Source organism: Aphelocoma coerulescens, chromosome 2 (assembly GCF_041296385.1).
Source record: "Aphelocoma coerulescens isolate FSJ_1873_10779 chromosome 2, UR_Acoe_1.0, whole genome shotgun sequence".
In the NCBI taxonomy this organism is placed as follows: Eukaryota; Metazoa; Chordata; class Aves; order Passeriformes; family Corvidae; genus Aphelocoma; species Aphelocoma coerulescens.
Genome location: NC_091015.1, coordinates 120,778,154 through 120,797,609, shown reverse-complemented (window position 1 = coordinate 120,797,609; position 19,456 = coordinate 120,778,154). Strand labels below are relative to the sequence as shown.

Here is a 19,456-nt window from a genome sequence, read left to right as displayed (position 1 = left end):
AAAGTAGAAGAAGGGCCCAACTACAGTATTCAGACAATGACCGTAAGTGTAACAGCCAGTCTTCTGAGTCTACTTTCAGAAACATCTGTAGACTTTTTTCCTCCCTGTTGCATGATTCTGCACAAATACACAGCTCTCGGTTCAAGGCCAAAGATGACCTTGCACTCAAGATACCTCTGAATAGAAGGAAAGAAAGTTTAAGGACTCAGAACTGTAGTCTTCAAATTTCTAAGCTTCCAGTTACAGTGGGAATGAGACAAAGCTGTTTCCAAAATGGCTTTGTCAACAGAAAAGCACTAAAACTTAATAAAAAATATAAAAAAATTCCTTGACTATTTATCAGCATTGAAAACATTATGGGGCATGTTACCAACCAATAAAAGCTATGAAACACAACAAAGAATTGGGAAAATGAGTCTGTGGTTTCAAGTATACTTTTTTCTTATTTGTTTTAGAAGGGTCCTCCCTTCCCAAGATGAGTTAAATTTTCAATTCTTCCTACCCTTTAATTCATTACTGTCTACCACATGCCCTCAAACTAGGGGAGAAGGAGAGGTGGATAACAAATGCACAAACCCCAAGACACATATAAATCAAATCCAAAGGCCTCTCCCCCTCATTGTATCCAAAAGTGTCCAGAGGGATAAGAATGAGAGAGATGAAGATATTGCCACCTCTGGATTGCAAGTAGCACCAATTAACACATTTTCACAATAGAGGGATTTTCTTACCAGGGCTTTCTCAAATTACTCTTTCTGAACAATACCACTCAAATGTTAAGTCGAAGTGAAGAGAACATGAGAAACGACCAAACTAGTGTTTCCAACAAGAAAGGAAAAAGAATTCTCATTATACTGATGCCTTTTCTTTCTTTTTTTTTTCTTTTTTAATCAGGCCTAGAGCATTAGACTTATTTTTTCATTCCATGATCATCATGGATTTGTCCCTACTCCTACTTCATCTTTAGAGATTCATAAGCAATCATGGCAAGATACAGTTTATTCTTTTTATATTGCTTTTAGGTCCAAATTAGTTGACAGGCACTCCTCTGGACAAGAGCCTCTTTCTGTACTTGTACACTATGAGGTGATGAGGCTGCTGACAAGCAGGCTTCTATCTGGAAAGCACATGATTGTGTCATCACATGTTCTAGTTACGACATTAAAATGACCCATAATAGGTCTCCTGGAAAGACCAAGTAAAGAAAGCCCAATTTCAGACATCAAAATAAGATGAATGTGCAGGAACTGTGTGCTCAACTATCCAGGAAAAAGACTTTTCAGAAGAGGTGCAAAGCCAGGAGAAATAGAAAACCTCGAGCTGAAGAATCATCCCAGTTAAACACAGATACTTGTTTGTGGATAAGTTAGCATACCATGCTCCCTAAAACACTGGTTTTAGCCCTTCACATTTACTGCAACAGTAGGCAGCAGATCCAACCAACCCAGTCTGCTGAACTGAACTTTCCCAGTATCCATTAGGTTTTGGTACTGAATAAAGAAAGGCAAATATATGACAAATTTGCTTACAGAGTTTCACTTTTTTAATACATATTGTAACTGACTATTTCTTCCCCGTCTGCCCAAATACCTTAGGGCTTCAGTTTGCATCAATAATTGCTTGAAACAATTCCTTTCCTTTAATTATTGCAGGAGGCAACCATAAAAAGAAGCTGTACAGAGCTAACATGGCCTTAAGAGACACAAACATTGTACAAAGAACATTATCCAAAGAAAGTTGAAGTCTTAGTTAAAAATCTTAATCCAGTTAGCATCAGTGATTTCACACAATAATGTTAAATATCATTCATATTCAGGAATAACTTCTTCCATCATACCTGTCTACCAAGTTATTAGACTTTAATAATAATAATAATTATAATAATAATAATAAAAGGTCACAGGAGTATTATGCACAGATTTACTCCTTGCCACTGCACAGTCTAGAAGTTCTGACACTTAAAATTATTTGAGAGTAAAGCTGTCTGTATTTTGTCTGTATTGCAACTTGAAATGAGAAAGCACATCCTGCCTGTTTAAATTATTCTCAGACAGGTTGCCCAAAAAGATGATTTTAAAGATGCCCAAATGTGTATCAGCCTAAGGCCATATTGTACTTGCTTTCAGTTTCAAAGACCTCCTTTCATCTCTGAAGAATGGAATGTTGTTTACTGCTCAGGATGTTTTGCCATGTTATCATGAATGTATTACAAATGCTCTGCTTCTTGAACTAGAGAATGTTTGTCAAAACCATTCTTTATTCTACATGAGAAGTCTTAAGCCTTTTATAAATCCTGCTCAGATATATTGGGACACTTAAAACATTTAAATCTAAACATCCTTCTCAAGGATTGCTATCCTGCATAATTTCACAAAATAGAAAAAAAAGGTCTGCAGAGAAATGCTTTCTGGTAGCATGAAGCCTAAGTACTAGGCACTGGAATGCGAGCTTGCATGCAAGAAACAAAAATAGTTTCATTGTCAGAATTAGTTTCACCTACTGCCCTTACAATTCAGTCTAATATGGCAACCTGTGCTTAAAATACAGCAGGTAAATTTGTGACAATGAAATCCTATCAAGGTTGATGGCCAGTTTTAGGAGTGTCGTGTCCATGTTCTTTTAAAGTAGCAATCTAAATAACGGATCAACAGCAACACTGCTATCTATCTCGCTTTGGCATAATCTCATGAAGCTTTTAATAAAGCAGACATACCACAGATGATGAGAAATAACAGCAAAGTACTGAACAGGCAGACTTGTAAATATTCGGAAACAAATCTGGCGATAATTACAGAAAACCACTACGAAGAACAGGAATAGTTACTCGATAGAAGCTTGGGGGAAGGTGAGAAGAGGATAGGGAAAACTGTTCTTGTGCTAGACTGATTTTTTCAAGTTCTTCCAGTGGTATTATAAAAAAAAAAATAACCATACATTTAGCTTCATGTGAAAGTGTATTAGAAAACTTCAAAGAAGAGAAGAAAAGCTGCTCAAAAGCTGTGAACACTGCTTTCTGCAGCTTGTTTAGAGACAGATTACTTCCCTTCACTTGTGGTTAACAGGGAGTATTCAAAGACCTAATTCTGTATCCATGTCAGGGAAAAAATAAATTAAAGACTGAAACAAGTCTATCTCACCTGCTCAGCGAGGCCTCTTGTCACAGTCCAGATGAAGAAAATAACTACAGGACAGATGCCACCACTGTCTCAGTTACACTGCAAATAACTGAGGACAAGGTCCTCCCAGACTCTGCTGTGCAAAAACGACAGAGTATTTTCAATCCTACCATCTATTTAAGCTTCCCAGACAACAAGAATGAAAAACACTTAAGGTTCATGAGAAAAGACAACTTTACCACCACTGCCTCTACACAGGAGTTACTTTGCAGGCTCCTGCTCACTGTGATTGTGTCAGGCCAACCGGCCTTTCACTTGAGCAATATCCAGTCTTCATGATAAAGAGGGGCCAAACTGGCAGCAACACTAATTTCTCCCATCTCCAGCAAAGATGATGACCTCTAACAGAAGTAGGCTGTCTCCTCAGAATGGATTTCTGCAGCCACAAAAGCTTCCCAGGTACCAGAAGCAGCTACTCTCCAGCACATTAAGAGATCTGCTCACAAAAGATTTGTTAAAAGCACTTTCAATAGTCAACATGAGGCAGAGATGACGATCTGGCTCATTGCAGGAAGTGAATGGCCTAGCTTTACTGATTTATTTACTGCTTTTTGGGAGAACCTAGCCAAGGTGAACTCAGATATTTGAGAACAGTCCCTATGCATTGTGCATGGATAAATGCCCACAGTCAAATGTCAAATCAAGGTCCATTTCAAAAGCCATCCAAACCACCCACTGTGAGTTCAGCTGAGGAGCCACGACAACTATGCTCTGTGGAAGGCCACCACAGTTTGGTTACCTTCCACTGCAGATGGGAATTTCTCCAAGTCATCCTTTCATTCAGTCCTTTATGCACAGTCTTTCCTTTAACACACAATTACACACATCAAATTTACCAGAAACAATCCTCTAGAGCACCTAACACACAAACCAGGTTTCTTACAGAATGCAACAAACCATTTTGTGTGAGAGAATTCTCACTTCTTCCTACAGGAAGAAGTAAATGTAATTCAGTATGAAGACATTAACACCATCTGAGTCATTGCAAGCCACAGCTGTACCTCGAGCCCAGATCCAACATTTGATGAATCCAATGGTCTTTTCTTCCTTGGTCCAATGGCTGCCAAAGCTGTGAGGTTGGCTTCTCTTTGTTGCATCTGTGCTAATTCCAACTGTTGCCTCTAATTTAAAAAGAAAACAACAACATTAATTATGATACATTATCCTAAAGGACTTGTTCTCTTTATAGCAGACAGCTCTGTAGTTCCTACTGAAACAATGTGTTTCACAGCATCTTTCCCTGTCTTTCTAGACACTTTCACGAATTCCAGTACTCAGTCATGCTCGGAGCCCTGTGGATAGCCCTGTGTAAGTAACACCTTTTATAGAGACCACATTGTGGTATCAACGCAGCCTTAACAGAAGCCTTGCAGCTTCTTCCTTACTTCATAAGCTTTGTTGTTTCTGATTAACAGAAAATCTTGATCTGATTTACAAAGCTGGATTAGTATCAAAAATTGAAGTTACCAGGTCCTGTGACCTGGGCATGTTCTTAATTCAAATTCTCAATTCCTTACCGCACAAGATACCAAATTTCCTCGTACTGTTTCACCTGAACCCAGCACTCAATATTGCCATTGTGAAATATTGTACTACCCAACTTAACAGGATGCTCCCAGTTGACTGCTAGTCCTTCTTTTCCCAGTACATATTTGGATGTTCAGGAAACATCTGAAGCAAGGTAGAGATACACTGCATGTTTATTTTCACACACCTCTAAAACTGCTGAACACTAAGAAATCATTAGAAACAACCTTCACCTGGGTTAGGTAAACTTGGGATGGGATAGAAACCCACAGTAAAGAGGTAAAAATAAAATAAAATAAAATAAAATAAAATAAAATAAAATAAAATAAAATAAAATAAAATAAAATAAAATAAAATAAAATAAATTCATTTTATTCCTGTATTTTGAGATACATTCTATTCAGTGATTATAGATGCCAGCTGCTCTGGAGCTCAACCCAGTCAAGCCTGCTGACAGACTCACTATCTTGGATCAGCCACTTCGCTAATACAACCACACTGCTTCCAGATCCACCAGCTGTCCAACTTGGAGCATGGGTGGAGAAGGAGTTTTCCAAACATAAACCTCTGGTTTGATGTCCACCCTTGGATGATTTGACCTGCAACTAGTATAGCTCCTTAGCTGTACTATATCTACACTATATATATACATGTATTATATATACTATATAATATGCTTTCCCTATTCCCAGGACCTAGAAGATTGTTCAAATGGGGATTCTCTGCATGGATGTGTGTGCACGTCTTAAAAAAATTACAGTACAACCCTACCATGGGTAGGAAAGCATCCAAATCTCCTCCCCTCCCCCATCATAAACCCAATGAATTACTTGGACTTCCTCACCCAGTAATACAGGTATCTTGCTTACCAAGCTTGCAACACTCCATGATTTTGCTTGCTTTTCAGCTCTCAGAGATCTCACTTGGAGAGGAGAAGAGCAGCTGATAACAACTGAGCTTGCAGCACCCACATGGTGTAAGTCCCTCACTTGCTACCACTTACATAAAGATGAATCACAACAAAGAAATACTTTGGGGTTCAGGGGGAGTGTTTTGGGGAAGAGAGCTTTTGGCTGGGTGGTTTCTGGGTGGGTGTTGCTACAAGCCTTATTTTACTTTATATAGATAGACTTTAGTGATGGTGGCAGCTTCACATCAAGTACTGCAGCGACTAGGCTATTTAAAAATCCAGCATTTCAGGGCAAGATTCCTAAAAGGACAATGTGACAATGTTCCCTGGAAGACTCAAACTATTCACATGCTCACGGTTTTTCAGCAGAATTCAGGGAAAGCAAGATTTTAACAAATATGTGGAGAACAGAGCTTTTGGGGGGGTTTGTTGGGTTTTGTTTTTCTTTTTTTTTTTTAAGGCTGAGACAAATGTTTCAGTTTGAAAAACAATACTATTTGCAAGTCAGCTTTGATCACCCTATGTAGGCTTTTGTTGTAGAAACACAGTACTACTTCTTCATTGCCAGATACCATCATTCACTTACCACACACACTGTGCTTGCTTTTGTGTGCAGTGTAAACACTTAAAACCTTATTTATCAAAATTCACTCAATTCACTCAGCTTGGTTTTTTCCAAGCGTACAGTATTGCTCTCAAGAATACTTTACAGACTATAAACTTTCAAACTACTAGTATTTTGCAATTGTCTGAGGTTAACTCCAGCCAGCCTACTTGCATAAAATGTTCAAGATACACTTTCCTCTAATCTCAGTCTTGAAAATTTATCTTTATATTCAGGAATACACTGCAGCCAATCAGAGACGGGGAAGAGTGAAACTTAATCAAAAAAATAACTTGAAACTTCACAAACTATGAAAGATTGAGGCTTAGAAACTACTTAAGCAGGAGCAATAAAATGCTCAGAATAAGCATTAAATCTCAGCAATAAAATGCTGAGATTTTTTGGCAGAGGCAGGTGGTGACTTCCAGCCTCAGCTGCCCAGGCCTCCAACACCTGGAGCCACCCCTCCCTACAGGCAGCCATGGAGAATCCCTGCAGAAGTGAAGTACTCCTTCCTGCCAGCAGTGTAGCTCAGCCATCACGATGGTCACATGTACACCAGAGTCTTCCTCCCATGAGAAGGGGCATTGCAACATGCCATGCACACAGCACCCCCATGGGGAAAGATTAAATTCCTAAAGGCTCCAGTGAAAAAGAAAACCAGAAGGGGAAAGGTGATTTGCTTTAATTTTAGAACCATTACACTTAAAGTAAAAGGACTTTTAAAACTATTAAACTTAAGACAAAGCAAAACAAAACAGAAGCCTTTATTAGTCTAGCCTTGTGCTTCCATCTCTGGGAATCACTAGAAACACATCCCCCTCCTCTCTCAAAAATAACACCCTACAAAACACACAGCAACCAGCTTCACTGCAGTTAGACTTGCCAAAAAGATGTGGCTGCTGAACACCTCTGGCTTGAAGCAGAACTGAAATAAGCCCCTCTCTCCTTTTTACAGCTGCTGTTGATGGGCAGCCATGGTCAAGTGGGAGGACAAGAGGCACAGCTATGAATTACACACCAAGAGGGTTTGGGGTTGGCATCAGCATGGGCTGGAGGGGACTGGGCAGGTTGGGGCTCTCCTGGTGGAACACCAGGGTGCTGCTCTGGTTGAGGACTGGGCAGTGCCTTGGCACCATCACCATTTACCCCACGGAATTCAAGCGGACCAAGCGTGCTGCTGGCACAGACACACTGCAGGAGGGAGCACTGCTGCTGGAGGGCAGTGCTGGCAGAGAGCCTACCAATAACAAAGGAGAGGATGACACTTGGGGCACTGTATGAAAAAGATGTGCTTTCCAGAAGCAGAATTGATGCATCTCTGACCAGGCAGTTCTCAAGACAATGCCGGAATCACACGTCATTACCAACATCTGCTCTCTCCAATACATTTTCCACCTCCTAGCTAGTCAAAGGATTTTTCAAATCATTCAGAATCTCACCAGGGGTTTGGAGCAAAAGAAAAAAAAACCTCATAGTCTTGTTGCATTCTACACATCTTGGGGATTTTTCTGAGAACATAATTAAGACAAATGAATTTAAACATTCAATTTCTATAATGGACTCAACAGATCCCCATTAAGCGATATGGGCAGGCATCCAAATTACCCTGCTGAAGCCAGCAAAATCATCTTTTCATCAAGTTTTGTTCCATTAAAAATTGCAGATTAAATGTCTAAACATTGTGTGAGCAGTTAAAAGCACAGGATAAAGAGAAGACAGCCAGATAATGTCAAGGGATACCCGAGGATACTGGCTAGCTAACTACTGCCAGATTTTCCTAAACGAGATTAGGGCAGAGCAAGAGGTGACTATGTGGAGTCAAATCTTTCTTTAACAGTTAGTTTTGTAGCATGTAAGTTAGGGAAGAAAGATCACTGCAGCAAGGGACAGTGAAAGTAGTATATACACTTTATTAAAATATAACACAGAGAAGCTGCATAGTTTCCCTTTCAGAGGTCAGTTTTATTAACATGGATGTCTGAGTACAATAGGATACAAAGAGAAACTGTCACACCCAGGTGAAATCATACCATCAAACTTATCTTGACAACAGATTAATATTTTTCCTTGAAGACAGAAGTGTGTGATGGCAACTCCAGAGGAGCAGGGGGAAGTTGCACCATACATCAGACCCCCAAACTAGCAGGCTGCCCCTCAACCTGACCTACTTCATCTGCTGAAAGATGCTGCTGTTCCATCACAACACAAGAACCCAACACATGCTCCATTCAAAATTTGTTCCCCAAGAAGGGCATTAAGAGGGGATGGCTTCCAGGCAAGTGGCAAATGAATGTTCATGCTTCTTTTCCTCCCCATCCGATTTTCACATATGCTAAGAATTGCAGTACAAGGAGTTCTAAAACCCTGTGTATAAAGATCAAATTGCTACGAAAACGTCTCAGAACTTGTAAAATAGTCTTTGTTGCTGCTGGCCTTTTTAATAATAAAAATAGGGTTTAAAGTCTGGTCTTGCAGCAAGCAAGAATCTCTAGGGTGACACAATAACCATTTTAGTTAATCTGACCTGCAGCAGAAATCAGGAAATAGGGTATGTTTTAAAGTCCTTCCTTATAGTGAAATGGCATTTGCAGCATGGCTGTAATCACACAAAATGAAAGGTTTCAAAATTGACCTCTCTGTTCTTCACTCAATCCTCTGAGAAAAATATTTCTTTTCCCGCTCACAGAAATTCTCTCACGTCTCATACCCCACATTTCAGAAAATACGCAAAATCTATTTTTACTGTTACACCAACGACATTTTTGAGGCACTTTAATATTAAAAAATAAATTTCAAGTTGTATAAGAAGACAAGAAATGCTTCAGCTATGAGATGCTGAAACTTTTACTTAAAGCAATACTGCAGATTGGTTTTAAACTCTTTTGGTTACACAGTACATGATAATGTGGTTGCCTGCCTTCTCAGAGCCTCAATAATGCAAGTTATGCAAATCTCAAGGTTTTCCCTAAGGAAGAAGAGTCCCTTAAACACAACTGATGAAAAGTATACACTGCTACAAATAAAGTCAACTAATTCACAGCAGCTAATCCATGATGTGTACAGCAAAGGGTGGCTGTATTATCAAAGCTGAGGGAAAAAGAGTGTTACCCAGTTGAATACCAGTTCACCTTGGAAAAGGTGTAAACGAAAGCCTTCGTGTCTGGTCACAAAGTACCCAGCACAGGATTCAGGTATTTGGTATAAACTTTCATAGAAGACAAAGTACATGCAACATTTACTTAAAGACATTTAGTCCTCAAAAAAATGTTTTACCAGGGAAGGTTTTTCTACAGGTAGAGATGAGACCACCTGCCTTAGCCAGGGCTCACAGAGCAGTAATGGGACTGAGGTTAAAGAAAAGCCAGACAGGTGGCCCTTGTCCAGCAGATGACATGCCAGCATTGTGCTGGCACGAGAAATTCATACCACTGTCTGTTCTGCAGGCACTTCAATATACAAAGTACTATGAAACAAATCTGAGGAGTAGGGAAAAGAAATCTCTCTTCATTTGAATGCTAGGAACTTATGCTTAGGGAAAAAAAAAGCCAAGAAATTGTCTTGGCAATGCAATAACAAATAAATACAGCCCCATGGATGTAAATGAGCTCAGAAGAAATGCTGGCAAGACAGATGTGGCTAAACACCACAATCCTGGACTTGGTTATAATTAATACAAGGGAAAGACTTAAAAGTATATGTACTCTATATATATACTGAGTTTAATATTAAGAAGTGAGGATGTCTCCACATATGACATTACAGGCAGATAGAGTATAGGACAGATTAAATAAATATTTAAACTAACAGAAGAACTGGCAGAAAAGGAAACCAGGGAAGGCTGAAGACAACTTAATGTATGCCTAAGGGTTATGTGTGCTATCCAGCAGTAAGTACATCAGGAGTAATAAAAGCACTAAAGTAGATGAACAAGAATTTGTATAAGACTTGCGGAGGGGAAAAAAAAAGAAAGGAATATAGGCATACAAAAGAGGAAGAAGCTCCCAATTCTATCAGCTTCCACAATAAAGAAACTAAACAATAAATTAACAAATAGTAAAATTCAAAGTAAGTCAAAGAAACTGTGACCAAATTTCAATGTCTACCTTTTTCTAGCTCGCATCTGTGAAAAAAAAACCTCAAGACCTATCTGAGGCTTTTATTTCCCTTTACTGTGTATTTTTAAAGAACTAAGTACTGAGGTACCTTTTTAGTGGGGCCACTTATCCCACCGAAATGACTTTTCTCTTTTTTCTTTCCATTCTTGTTTTCTGACCAGCTTTTTCAAGCAAGGTTTCACTGGGTTTCATTGTGTCCTCTGTTTAGTACTTTGAAAGTTGTCTACTGCTCTCAGTCACTTCTCCCTTCATTGTCTTTGGAAGAAAGAACTGCAATTTTTTTCACACTCCCTTTAAGCATTTTAAGGAACTTGAGAAGAAAATGAAAATTAAACCTTAAAAATCTGCTTTCAATCCCAAGCCTCTCACACTGGTTGTCATAAAGCCCAATGAGCATTACTGCCTCCAGCCTTTACCTTTCCTATACAAAATTTTCTGCCCTACAGGTTGAATGCAGCTGAATAGCAGACTTCTCATATGGGGGACATTCTCTGAGGAAAACTGACACTTGGAGGCTGCATATTTAAACATTTACCATAGTCTCCTCTTGCCTATAATGCAATTTCTCTTCTTGCAATTGCTTCCTTTCAAACTGTTTTAATTAGCCATACAATTAGTTTCCACTGACTTTTCCCTCTGTTGTAATTTAGATTTAACAGCATAAAGGCAGAATAGCATGCACTGGTTGGAAAGGCAGTCCTGACTTATAATGGAGCTGTGTGTAATACTGTAGGTTTCTTTCAGGTTAATATTCACCAGACCTGCTTCAGTGGCAGAACAGGCCCTACAGGGGCTGTGTCCCCCAAGAGCAGGTGCTTTGTCTGTCCAAAAGGGTGCAATAAAATGCTTTGGAGAACAACAAAACATTTTTCCAGGATAGCCACAAAGTAATCTACCCATAGGAGGAGGGGAAAAAAATCCTTCAGTTGATATTTGACATTTCCTAATGTATAATTAACTCCACACAAGGAAAAAATTCAGGGCACCATGACTTCCTGATTCCTTATTTTGCCCACTCTTGCTAAGCATATCCTGTGTGTTGGAGTGTGTATTGCCTTTTACCTTTTTTTTTTTGTTTAACATTATTGATACATTTCTGTGTTTTCTAGGACACTTGGAGCATGCATTCCCCTGTGCAGTCCCATCATCTTGCCTTACTTGGAGGCCCAGGGCAGTTCTTAGGTGTCTGGCATCATGTGCTTTCAGACACTGCCTGGGCTAATTTTGCTGCAAGGACAAGAAATAGGCTACAGCACCACACTCCAAGGCAACCTATTCCACAGTAATATTTCGTTATCCTTATCCACAATAACCTTAATAATTTTGTTATCCTTATCCACAATAAGGTTTTGTTTTGGATGCTATCACTTGGGAGAAGACTGTTCAATGACCATCAGCAGGCAGGTTTCTCTATCTCATCATGCAGTCCACCCAACACTTCTTGGCAGAGAACTCTCCAGATCTTCATTATCATTTTCTTTTTGTACTTTCAGCCCTAAAATTTCCTCTGTTAGCAAGTTTCTGATCTAGGGCCGTACTTACAACTGGTTCTATGTCCATTCTCTGTCTCTCAGACAAACTGAGAAAAGGCTATTTGTGAATGCAGGAACAGAGTTAATGGATTTTTGGGGGGGGGGGGAATGTTTTTCACTAAAGGTAGCTGTTATCATCTTTCAGCCAGATGGTTTTAGGATATTCAATGCAGTGTCTCGGCTGCTCTTTTCTTACATTCCTTCAGAACATCAACATGAGTGTCACAAAGAGGCATTTGGTTCGCTTTTTAGCTCACCCAATAATATAACACTTTGTGGAATTTCCATTCCTGACTTTCTTCAAGACTTGTAACACACCAAATCTCTGATGATAGCCCTTTTTAATCTGCAAGGCTACATTGCCGCTAACAAAATTTATGTCTCTTTCATAATCATGGGAGTTTTTTTTGTTTCTCAAAACATGCAGAAGCAGGTAAGAAACACTACAGAACAATAAAGATGATATAAATCAGGTAATTAAGCAGAAGCTCTTAGGATGTCACTGAAGGCTCATAAAAAAAGCCAACTGACCACAAGGAGGTCTTGTTTAGATTGCAGCATCCTGTGCTTGCTTTTTTGAGAGATTCTGATTAACTTCTGCCCTGCCACAAGAGTGGTCTTAAATAATTTGAACTACTGGGTCCAGAAGACTACACAGAGAAGCAGCACAAGAGGAACAAGGAAACAAACAGCTTGAAAATGTGAGTTGGAGGCGGTAGGGCAAGCAGTGAAGAATCAAGTTACAGTGACTTGCTACCTGAGATGTGAGAGGAAATACAGGAGTTAGGAGGTTATATGAAACAGGGAAAGATGATAACTGTTGAAAAAACACTACAGAACAACTAAAATTTCAGTCATTACTACGTGAAACCCAGAACGCACTGGAATCGTGCTGGCTCTTTGTTTGATGTTTTCAATAGGGGCTGTTTTATCTCTACAGAAACCATAGGGTTTGCTATTTTCCTCCCAGTCAGTTGATACTAAAGGTATTGAATTTTCTCAGCATCTCATCTACCGCCGTCTTGCATCTGTGTCAAAAAAATGCACGAGTGCGTCAAGCAGGCTGGAACAAGGGAGTGGGAAGATGTGTGCAGTCACAAGTGAAGAGCTGCTGAGAGAGCAAGGAATGGGGCAGGCAGATCTGCTGTCCATCAGGTGCTTGTGCCACACACTCCTTCCCCTAACTCAAGATGCTGCTGCTCCCCTTTATCCACTCACAAGTGACACAAGGTAAGAGCAGGGATAAAGGTGGCTACTATGGAAATAAGCAAAGATGCTCTCAGTAAAATACCTGTTCACCTGCTCAACCCCAAGCAGCAATCTTGCCCAGATACATTCTGAAAGGTTTGCCCAGGCTCAGCCTTAAGCTTCCTGAAGCCATACTACAAAAGCACACTCACTTTTGAAGAGGATGGACAGAAGTACAAAGAAATTAGGAAAATTTCCTTCACCAAAAGGGTTGTCAAGGATTAGAACAGGCTGCCCTAGGAAGTAGCTGAGTCACCATCCTTGGAGATATTTAAAAAACGTTTAGATGTGGCACTTAGGGACAAGGTTTAGTGATGGTCCAAGACTTGGCAGTGCTGGGTTAACAGCTGGACTCGATGATCTTAGAGGTCTTTTCCAACCTAAATGATTCTAAGGATCAGAGCCTATATTTAAAATTATAGTACACACTGCTTAATACTGACATTTTTACAGGTCTTCTGGGATGCACTGTTCATATGGCCGGCTTGCACATTTGACAGTATCCTACACCTACTCAGTTTAGGAAAGCTCATTTCAGAAAAGGGGATGAAGCCACAGACACAGCAACAAGAATCACATTGAACATTTTCTTTGTAACTGGAAGCATTGTAGCACGTAGAACAGGAAATAGCAGAAACCACCTAAAAAGAGGTATGGTTTAATAGTGCAAACATCAGGGACAATGAGAGGACTCTATCCTCTCAGTTTAAAGAGGCAGATAAGGCAGAATGAAAAACAGGGGTAATTTACCCAGACTGCAGGAATGCCACTGCACAAAGAGCTGGTCCATGAGGAGAGCAAGGACAAAATTCTTGAGTGCACAAAGCAGCAGCTTGGGGCAAGCCTTGCAGCTGTCTCAGAAGGAATGTGCACTTTCCATGGGCATTAAAATCTGCTGAAACAGGTGAAGGAGGGAAGTAAATACAGACTTAATTCATGGCAAGCTACATAGGCTATGAATATAGGAAAGTAAACGACTTAGCATAGGGGAAGTTTGAGGCAATAGGTCATGCAAAAAGGGATGAAAAGGTCACAGCAATTATGTATAGCCTTTTGGATGAAAGAATCCACTGCAGAGTCTCTGGATGTACTTCCAGCAATGTTAAAATGTTGCTTCCAGCTACTGGATGACAGCACATCCTGCATTTATAAGTATTCATTATCAGGATGTACACCCTGTGTTTTGGGAAACTTTGCTTTAGAACATGCTACAGTGCCATTACCCCACACCCTCTCCCTTCTCCCGGGGCGTCACCATCAACATAGACAAGACAGCTTTGAGGAAGGCAGGTCCATATTCATTCTTAAAGAACTATAAGCAGACAATCAGACCAGGCTTTCCAGCAGATACTTGACTGGAGTGACCTGGAAAGGATCTGATTCCAGCTGACAGAGGTATCAAAGTTTCCAAATTTGGTTCCTTAGGAGCAGACTAGAACCACAACATGATAAGACAGATAGACAAGCCATTTCAAGCCTCCATCCCAGTGTACACCATGCTTCTGGGTTACCAGTTTTAGTCTTGGGATATTTGTTGATTTTTATTTTGCTCTTATTCCAGTCCTATTCATGCTTCCATTTTTTCAGTGCAAATGTGTGCAGACCATTTTTTCTCCAAACTCAATAAAGTGCTAAATTTTTCCAGCTGCACATGCTCTCATTTCCACTCAATCTCAAGATGGTCTCAGACGAGAAAGCACCACTGGCACAGAAGGTGGGCATCCTCACTCTCCATGTGAAGCTTGGAGAAGCTTCTGGCTGCCTTATTCTCTAGTGAACAAAGCAGCAGGACAGAGGGCAAGTGAATACCAACACAAATATCTGTGTTGCCCCAAGAGGCACATCTGCCTCCTCTTCTTTTGGTGGAGCAGTTGGAGACTGTCCCTCTGGGAGCAGCACAGCGTGGAGAAACGTGCAGGACAAAGAGTGATGCAGGTTGTGTTAGTGTGGCACAAGGTGAGATGCACTGAAGGAGGGGAACTAAAGACATATTAGAACACCAAGCACTACACTTAGATGCCTTCTCTGCTCTGTTGGCTCTTTTTTGTATACCACTATGCCACTTTTTATAAGAGATCTCATGAACAATATCAGTGAATCTAACCTAACCTTCTTTGTGTTCTAAATATGTAAACCACAGAATATTTTTCATGATCTTACACATTATTGTTCAGAAAACAAGAGAAAAGAAGCTGCATAAATGAATTACTCTGCAGTCTTTATTAAAAGAAAGTACATTTAGAAACGATCAGATGATGCAGAGGTAAAGTCACCTACAAAACAAGACAGATTAGCATCACCCACTGATTGTTGATCCTGGTGGCACTACAGGCAAACTGGGAAGGGCTTTAGGGCAACTTTGTACTCACAGATTGTAGGAATGAAGAAAGAGTTGTAAGCAGAAACAAAGAATTAAAAGATAGATAGTAAAGCAAGTTTCTTCTCTCTCATTTTACAAATTTCCTCTACTATGGTACAGATCCAGAGCATTGATTCGAATGCTATTTTACTGGATTTCCATTTGTTTTGCCTGGGCCCCTACATTAATCCAAACAAAAAGGGCCTTTAAAGCATTCATAAATAACCTGCTGCTGCTGCTGCTGGCACCTAGGAGCCAAGTGCAGCAATGTTAAGCAACAACAAATTTCATAGTTCAAGAGGCACAGTTAAGGAAAAAGGTTGCTCAGAAAATCACTCTCATTTAGCACAAAGATCCTTAAAAATTGCATGAAATCAGTCAAGTAACTATAGAAACCAATTTCTTCAGCTCTGTATCACACGTCTCACACCTCAATTGTCTTTATTATCGTCTGCTGTCAGATCCTTAATCAGAAATGTGAACAGGCTTGATGATTTATTCAGCAGGGAAAAGAATCTGTAGGTCAAGTGAAAAATTTCACACACACATACACACGCACACACATCTTCAACCTTAGGTACTTTCATTTCATTCTGTTCCCAGTAGCTCTGGGGGCAACTCCAGTGAGATCCAATATTAAGGCTCAATTAAAATAAGCTCCAATTAGTGGAGCTTTTTTCTCTCAGGCTAGAAAAGTCAGGAAATGGATATTGGGAAATGTAAAAAGTCAGCTACTGAGAGGAGGCTGCAGACATAAATGAACTTATTTGTTGATTTCTACAGTTGCTATGCAGAGGCCTCTGGGAGTAAAAGCTTAACCAGTCTAAGCTATAAACTAAAACCCCTGCAGCTAAACATGAACTGTGTGAAACAAGGGCTCCATTCCAGAACAGAAAACTGCTGGGCCCAGAAAATTAAAAGCCAGAGGCATTTTCCATTTAAAACTAAATCCCAGTACCGCCTCCCAGCCAAAGAATTATAAGCAGTATCAGATTTACAAAACGAACAATTACCCTGGAAAAATGTAGCCTATTGTACAGTCCCAGATGCTAAATCTCAAAGTTTCTTTTTTTTTTTTTTTCTAATCCCACATTATATTCCTACCAAGTGTACTGCTGCAGTTTACAAAGGACTGTTTCTAGACAGGACTGAAACTGCAAAAATAAAATGTTAAAAAAAGAGAGCTCATAATTCATTGACCTCATTTGAAGCACTGCCCTTGCCTGTGGCAGTTCCTGTCCTTCCCCAAGGCCTCTGCAAATGGTATGCAGCAGCAAAATAAACCCTGACCTAATTGCCAGGACAGGGCTGCCAACCTTCTCTCAACACACAAAGGCAAGCATGGTAACTGGGAAGTCCTACCTCTTTCGCTTTCTGCTTTAACCGCAGTTGCTCTGGATCTTCTTTATTGAAACGGCTCTACCAAAGGAAGAGGAAAAAGATTGAAAAGAAATTACTGGCATCCAAACACCATCCTAGCTGTTAAATATTTAATAAATGACAGTTTTCTCTGGTGATTGAAAGATTTAGCTCCAGGGGTGAATGCCTCAATCCAGACTGGCTTCCATCCCCCTCCACACACATACGTGCACACCCCTCCTCATCTGGGCCGGCTGCCTCTGCTCTAGCCTGAGGCAAGATTAAGCTGAAAATGATGCTAACACTGTCAGTCAGGTCCAGTCTAGGCATGATGTTGTTCATGTCAGCAGCAGGCGCTTAAAAAGGACAGGAAGTATAGGAAAGAAAGGCAGTTGTATTCATGCAAGCACAACACAGTTCTTTCAACTCTAGATTAGGCTTCTACCCAAGTGGCTCCAGAATTTGGCTTGAAACAAAAACAAAAGAAAAGAATAAACAGAAGATGGTCAAGTCTCAGCTGATGAAGCAACATCTACTGTCATTTTTTTTCCTCTTCTTGAGGTGAGGGAAGAGAGAAGAAACTTATTTTGTACTAGCAACAGCTCCATCAGGGGTTCATGGATGCTGTGGTACCAGCTCCAAGGCTAGCCTTCTGAACTTGACTACAGGAAACAGATTCACCTGCAAGGGTGGTGGATTTCACCAGGCTTCTGTTTCAGAGGCAAAAAGAGATCCAGGAAGGACATCTGTAGCTTTTTACTTCGGGAGTTCACCCCACCACACATTTCAAAGAACTCTTGTGGACTTTTTTTAAAATGTAAATAGGTTAAATCCTTTTCTGTATAGCCTCAATTGTCCTAAACATTACAGATTTTCAGTGACAAGGTTAATGGTTACTACATTGAAAGCAGTAGGAGAAACCTGAAGATGTTCACCAATCTAGGGGACATGACTACTTCCTTGGAAAGCCAGAGCCTTACCTTGGCTGCTCGAAGAAACATTTCACGTTCCTCTTCATCTTTTCTCTGCTTTTCTAGGTGATCAAGCTTTTCAAGAAATCTCAGTTGTGCTCTGGTGTCACTACATACAATATACGTATCACTCCCCTGGGAAAAAAAAAGTTTGTTATAGACAACCAGGCTTTTACATCTACCACTAGAGCTAATAAACCTAATGGGAACAATCTGAAAAGAACACTATTTTTCTAAGCTGGAAAGCATAGGCTGTTTTAGAAAGGCTTCAGGTGGTAGGTAGTCATTTAGTCATCTCCTCCCCACCGAAGCGTGCTTTCACGTGTCTGTGACTAGTAAGAGGTTATTGAAAAAATGACATTAACAACATCCAGTCTATACTGACTACAATAACAGAAGTCTTCCCTAACCTTAGACTAAAGACTGAAAATTTGTTTTAAACCAGCAACCTCATATCCAGTAAACATGTTGGGGAAAAAAAAAAAAAAAGAATTGTAAAGCAGCAGGGCATAATATCTTTTCTCCTTTGAAGAGAAAAAGAAAAGTAGAATTTGACATTTTAAGTTTCAGTGTTTTGTGTTCTAGTTTTGGCCATTTAATGCATCAGTTGAAACAAGCATCACATGGTATTTCCAAAAAGAAGTTTTATGTATTGGAGGGGTGGTTTAGAACCAGTTATAATGAATCTTAGGGGTGAAGAAGGTGAAATATATTATACACAGTTTATTATAGCTTTAAGAACACGTATCTTTGCCTCAGTGAATGCTTTCAAGTCACAGAATAGTTGAAAAGTAACCTGGGGAAGTCATCTGGTCCAGCCACCTGTACAAAGCTGGGCCAGGGAATACTAATGTCCAATTCCAACTATCTCTGGACACACAGGCATTGAAACAGGACTGAGGTCCTTTTGGTCTAAAGAACAGCAATCAGTAGTTTATTTTACGTTCTACTTTTGCCCCCACTGGAAAGCCTGAGTTGACATTTACTTTAGCTCAGAAAGGCAGAGAAAGGAAAGATCCAAAATGTGGTCAACTGGCAATGAAAAGCTTGGTTTTACTACTCTGCTCTTCCAAAGACAGGCTTCTTGAGCCATGCATTGGCCAGAGGGCATTTAGGCAACACAAGACAAGGAGCCCATTCCAGATGAGGCATGTCTGTGCCACCTGGTTGTACCATATTTTAGTGCACGTCCTACAGTTGTCTTCTTTCTCTGCTACTTTGTGGACTCTTTTTTCTTTTCCTGAGAAATCTATCCTGGGGCTCTTATCAGCCAAACACACTATGTACTTTCAGCAACTCTTCATTCTACCCTACCCCAATCTCATACTGCAATGAAACAACTCTGACACACAACTATTCTGAAGTAAGCACAGGATATTTTACAGCTGTATTTTAGGCAAGGTTCTATGCTAAGTGTATGGACTTCAGTTGCTCAGTTCTTAGTTTTCAAGGATACTATACTCAGACTCTTCTTCCCACACCCAGTTGTGCACTATGAAAAGATGGAAGGAAAGTAGAAGTTTTTTTGTGGGGCACTGTTGTCTCTGAATTTTCACAACTGAGTCAGAGCATGAAATCAATCCCTTTTCTGGTATTATGCTTGGTCCTTTTCAAACAGCCACCTCATCGTCTTGTATTACCAACTGTGGCTC

At 40.1% G+C, this 19,456-nt stretch overlaps 1 protein-coding gene across 2 annotated transcripts in view; it reads right to left on the bottom strand.

Moving 5' to 3' along the window:
• Positions 1 to 19,456, bottom strand: part of TAF4B (TATA-box binding protein associated factor 4b) — a 74,002-nt gene that overhangs the window by 8,745 nt on the left and 45,801 nt on the right. For both annotated transcript variants that reach the window (XM_069004642.1, XM_069004643.1), the window contains exons 12-14: positions 17,814 to 17,939; positions 16,837 to 16,893; positions 4,178 to 4,297 (exon numbers count right to left, since the gene is read on the bottom strand). In XM_069004642.1, coding sequence (XP_068860743.1) covers positions 4,178 to 4,297; positions 16,837 to 16,893; positions 17,814 to 17,939 — 303 coding nt within the window. The remainder of the gene's footprint in view (positions 1 to 4,177; positions 4,298 to 16,836; positions 16,894 to 17,813; positions 17,940 to 19,456) is intronic.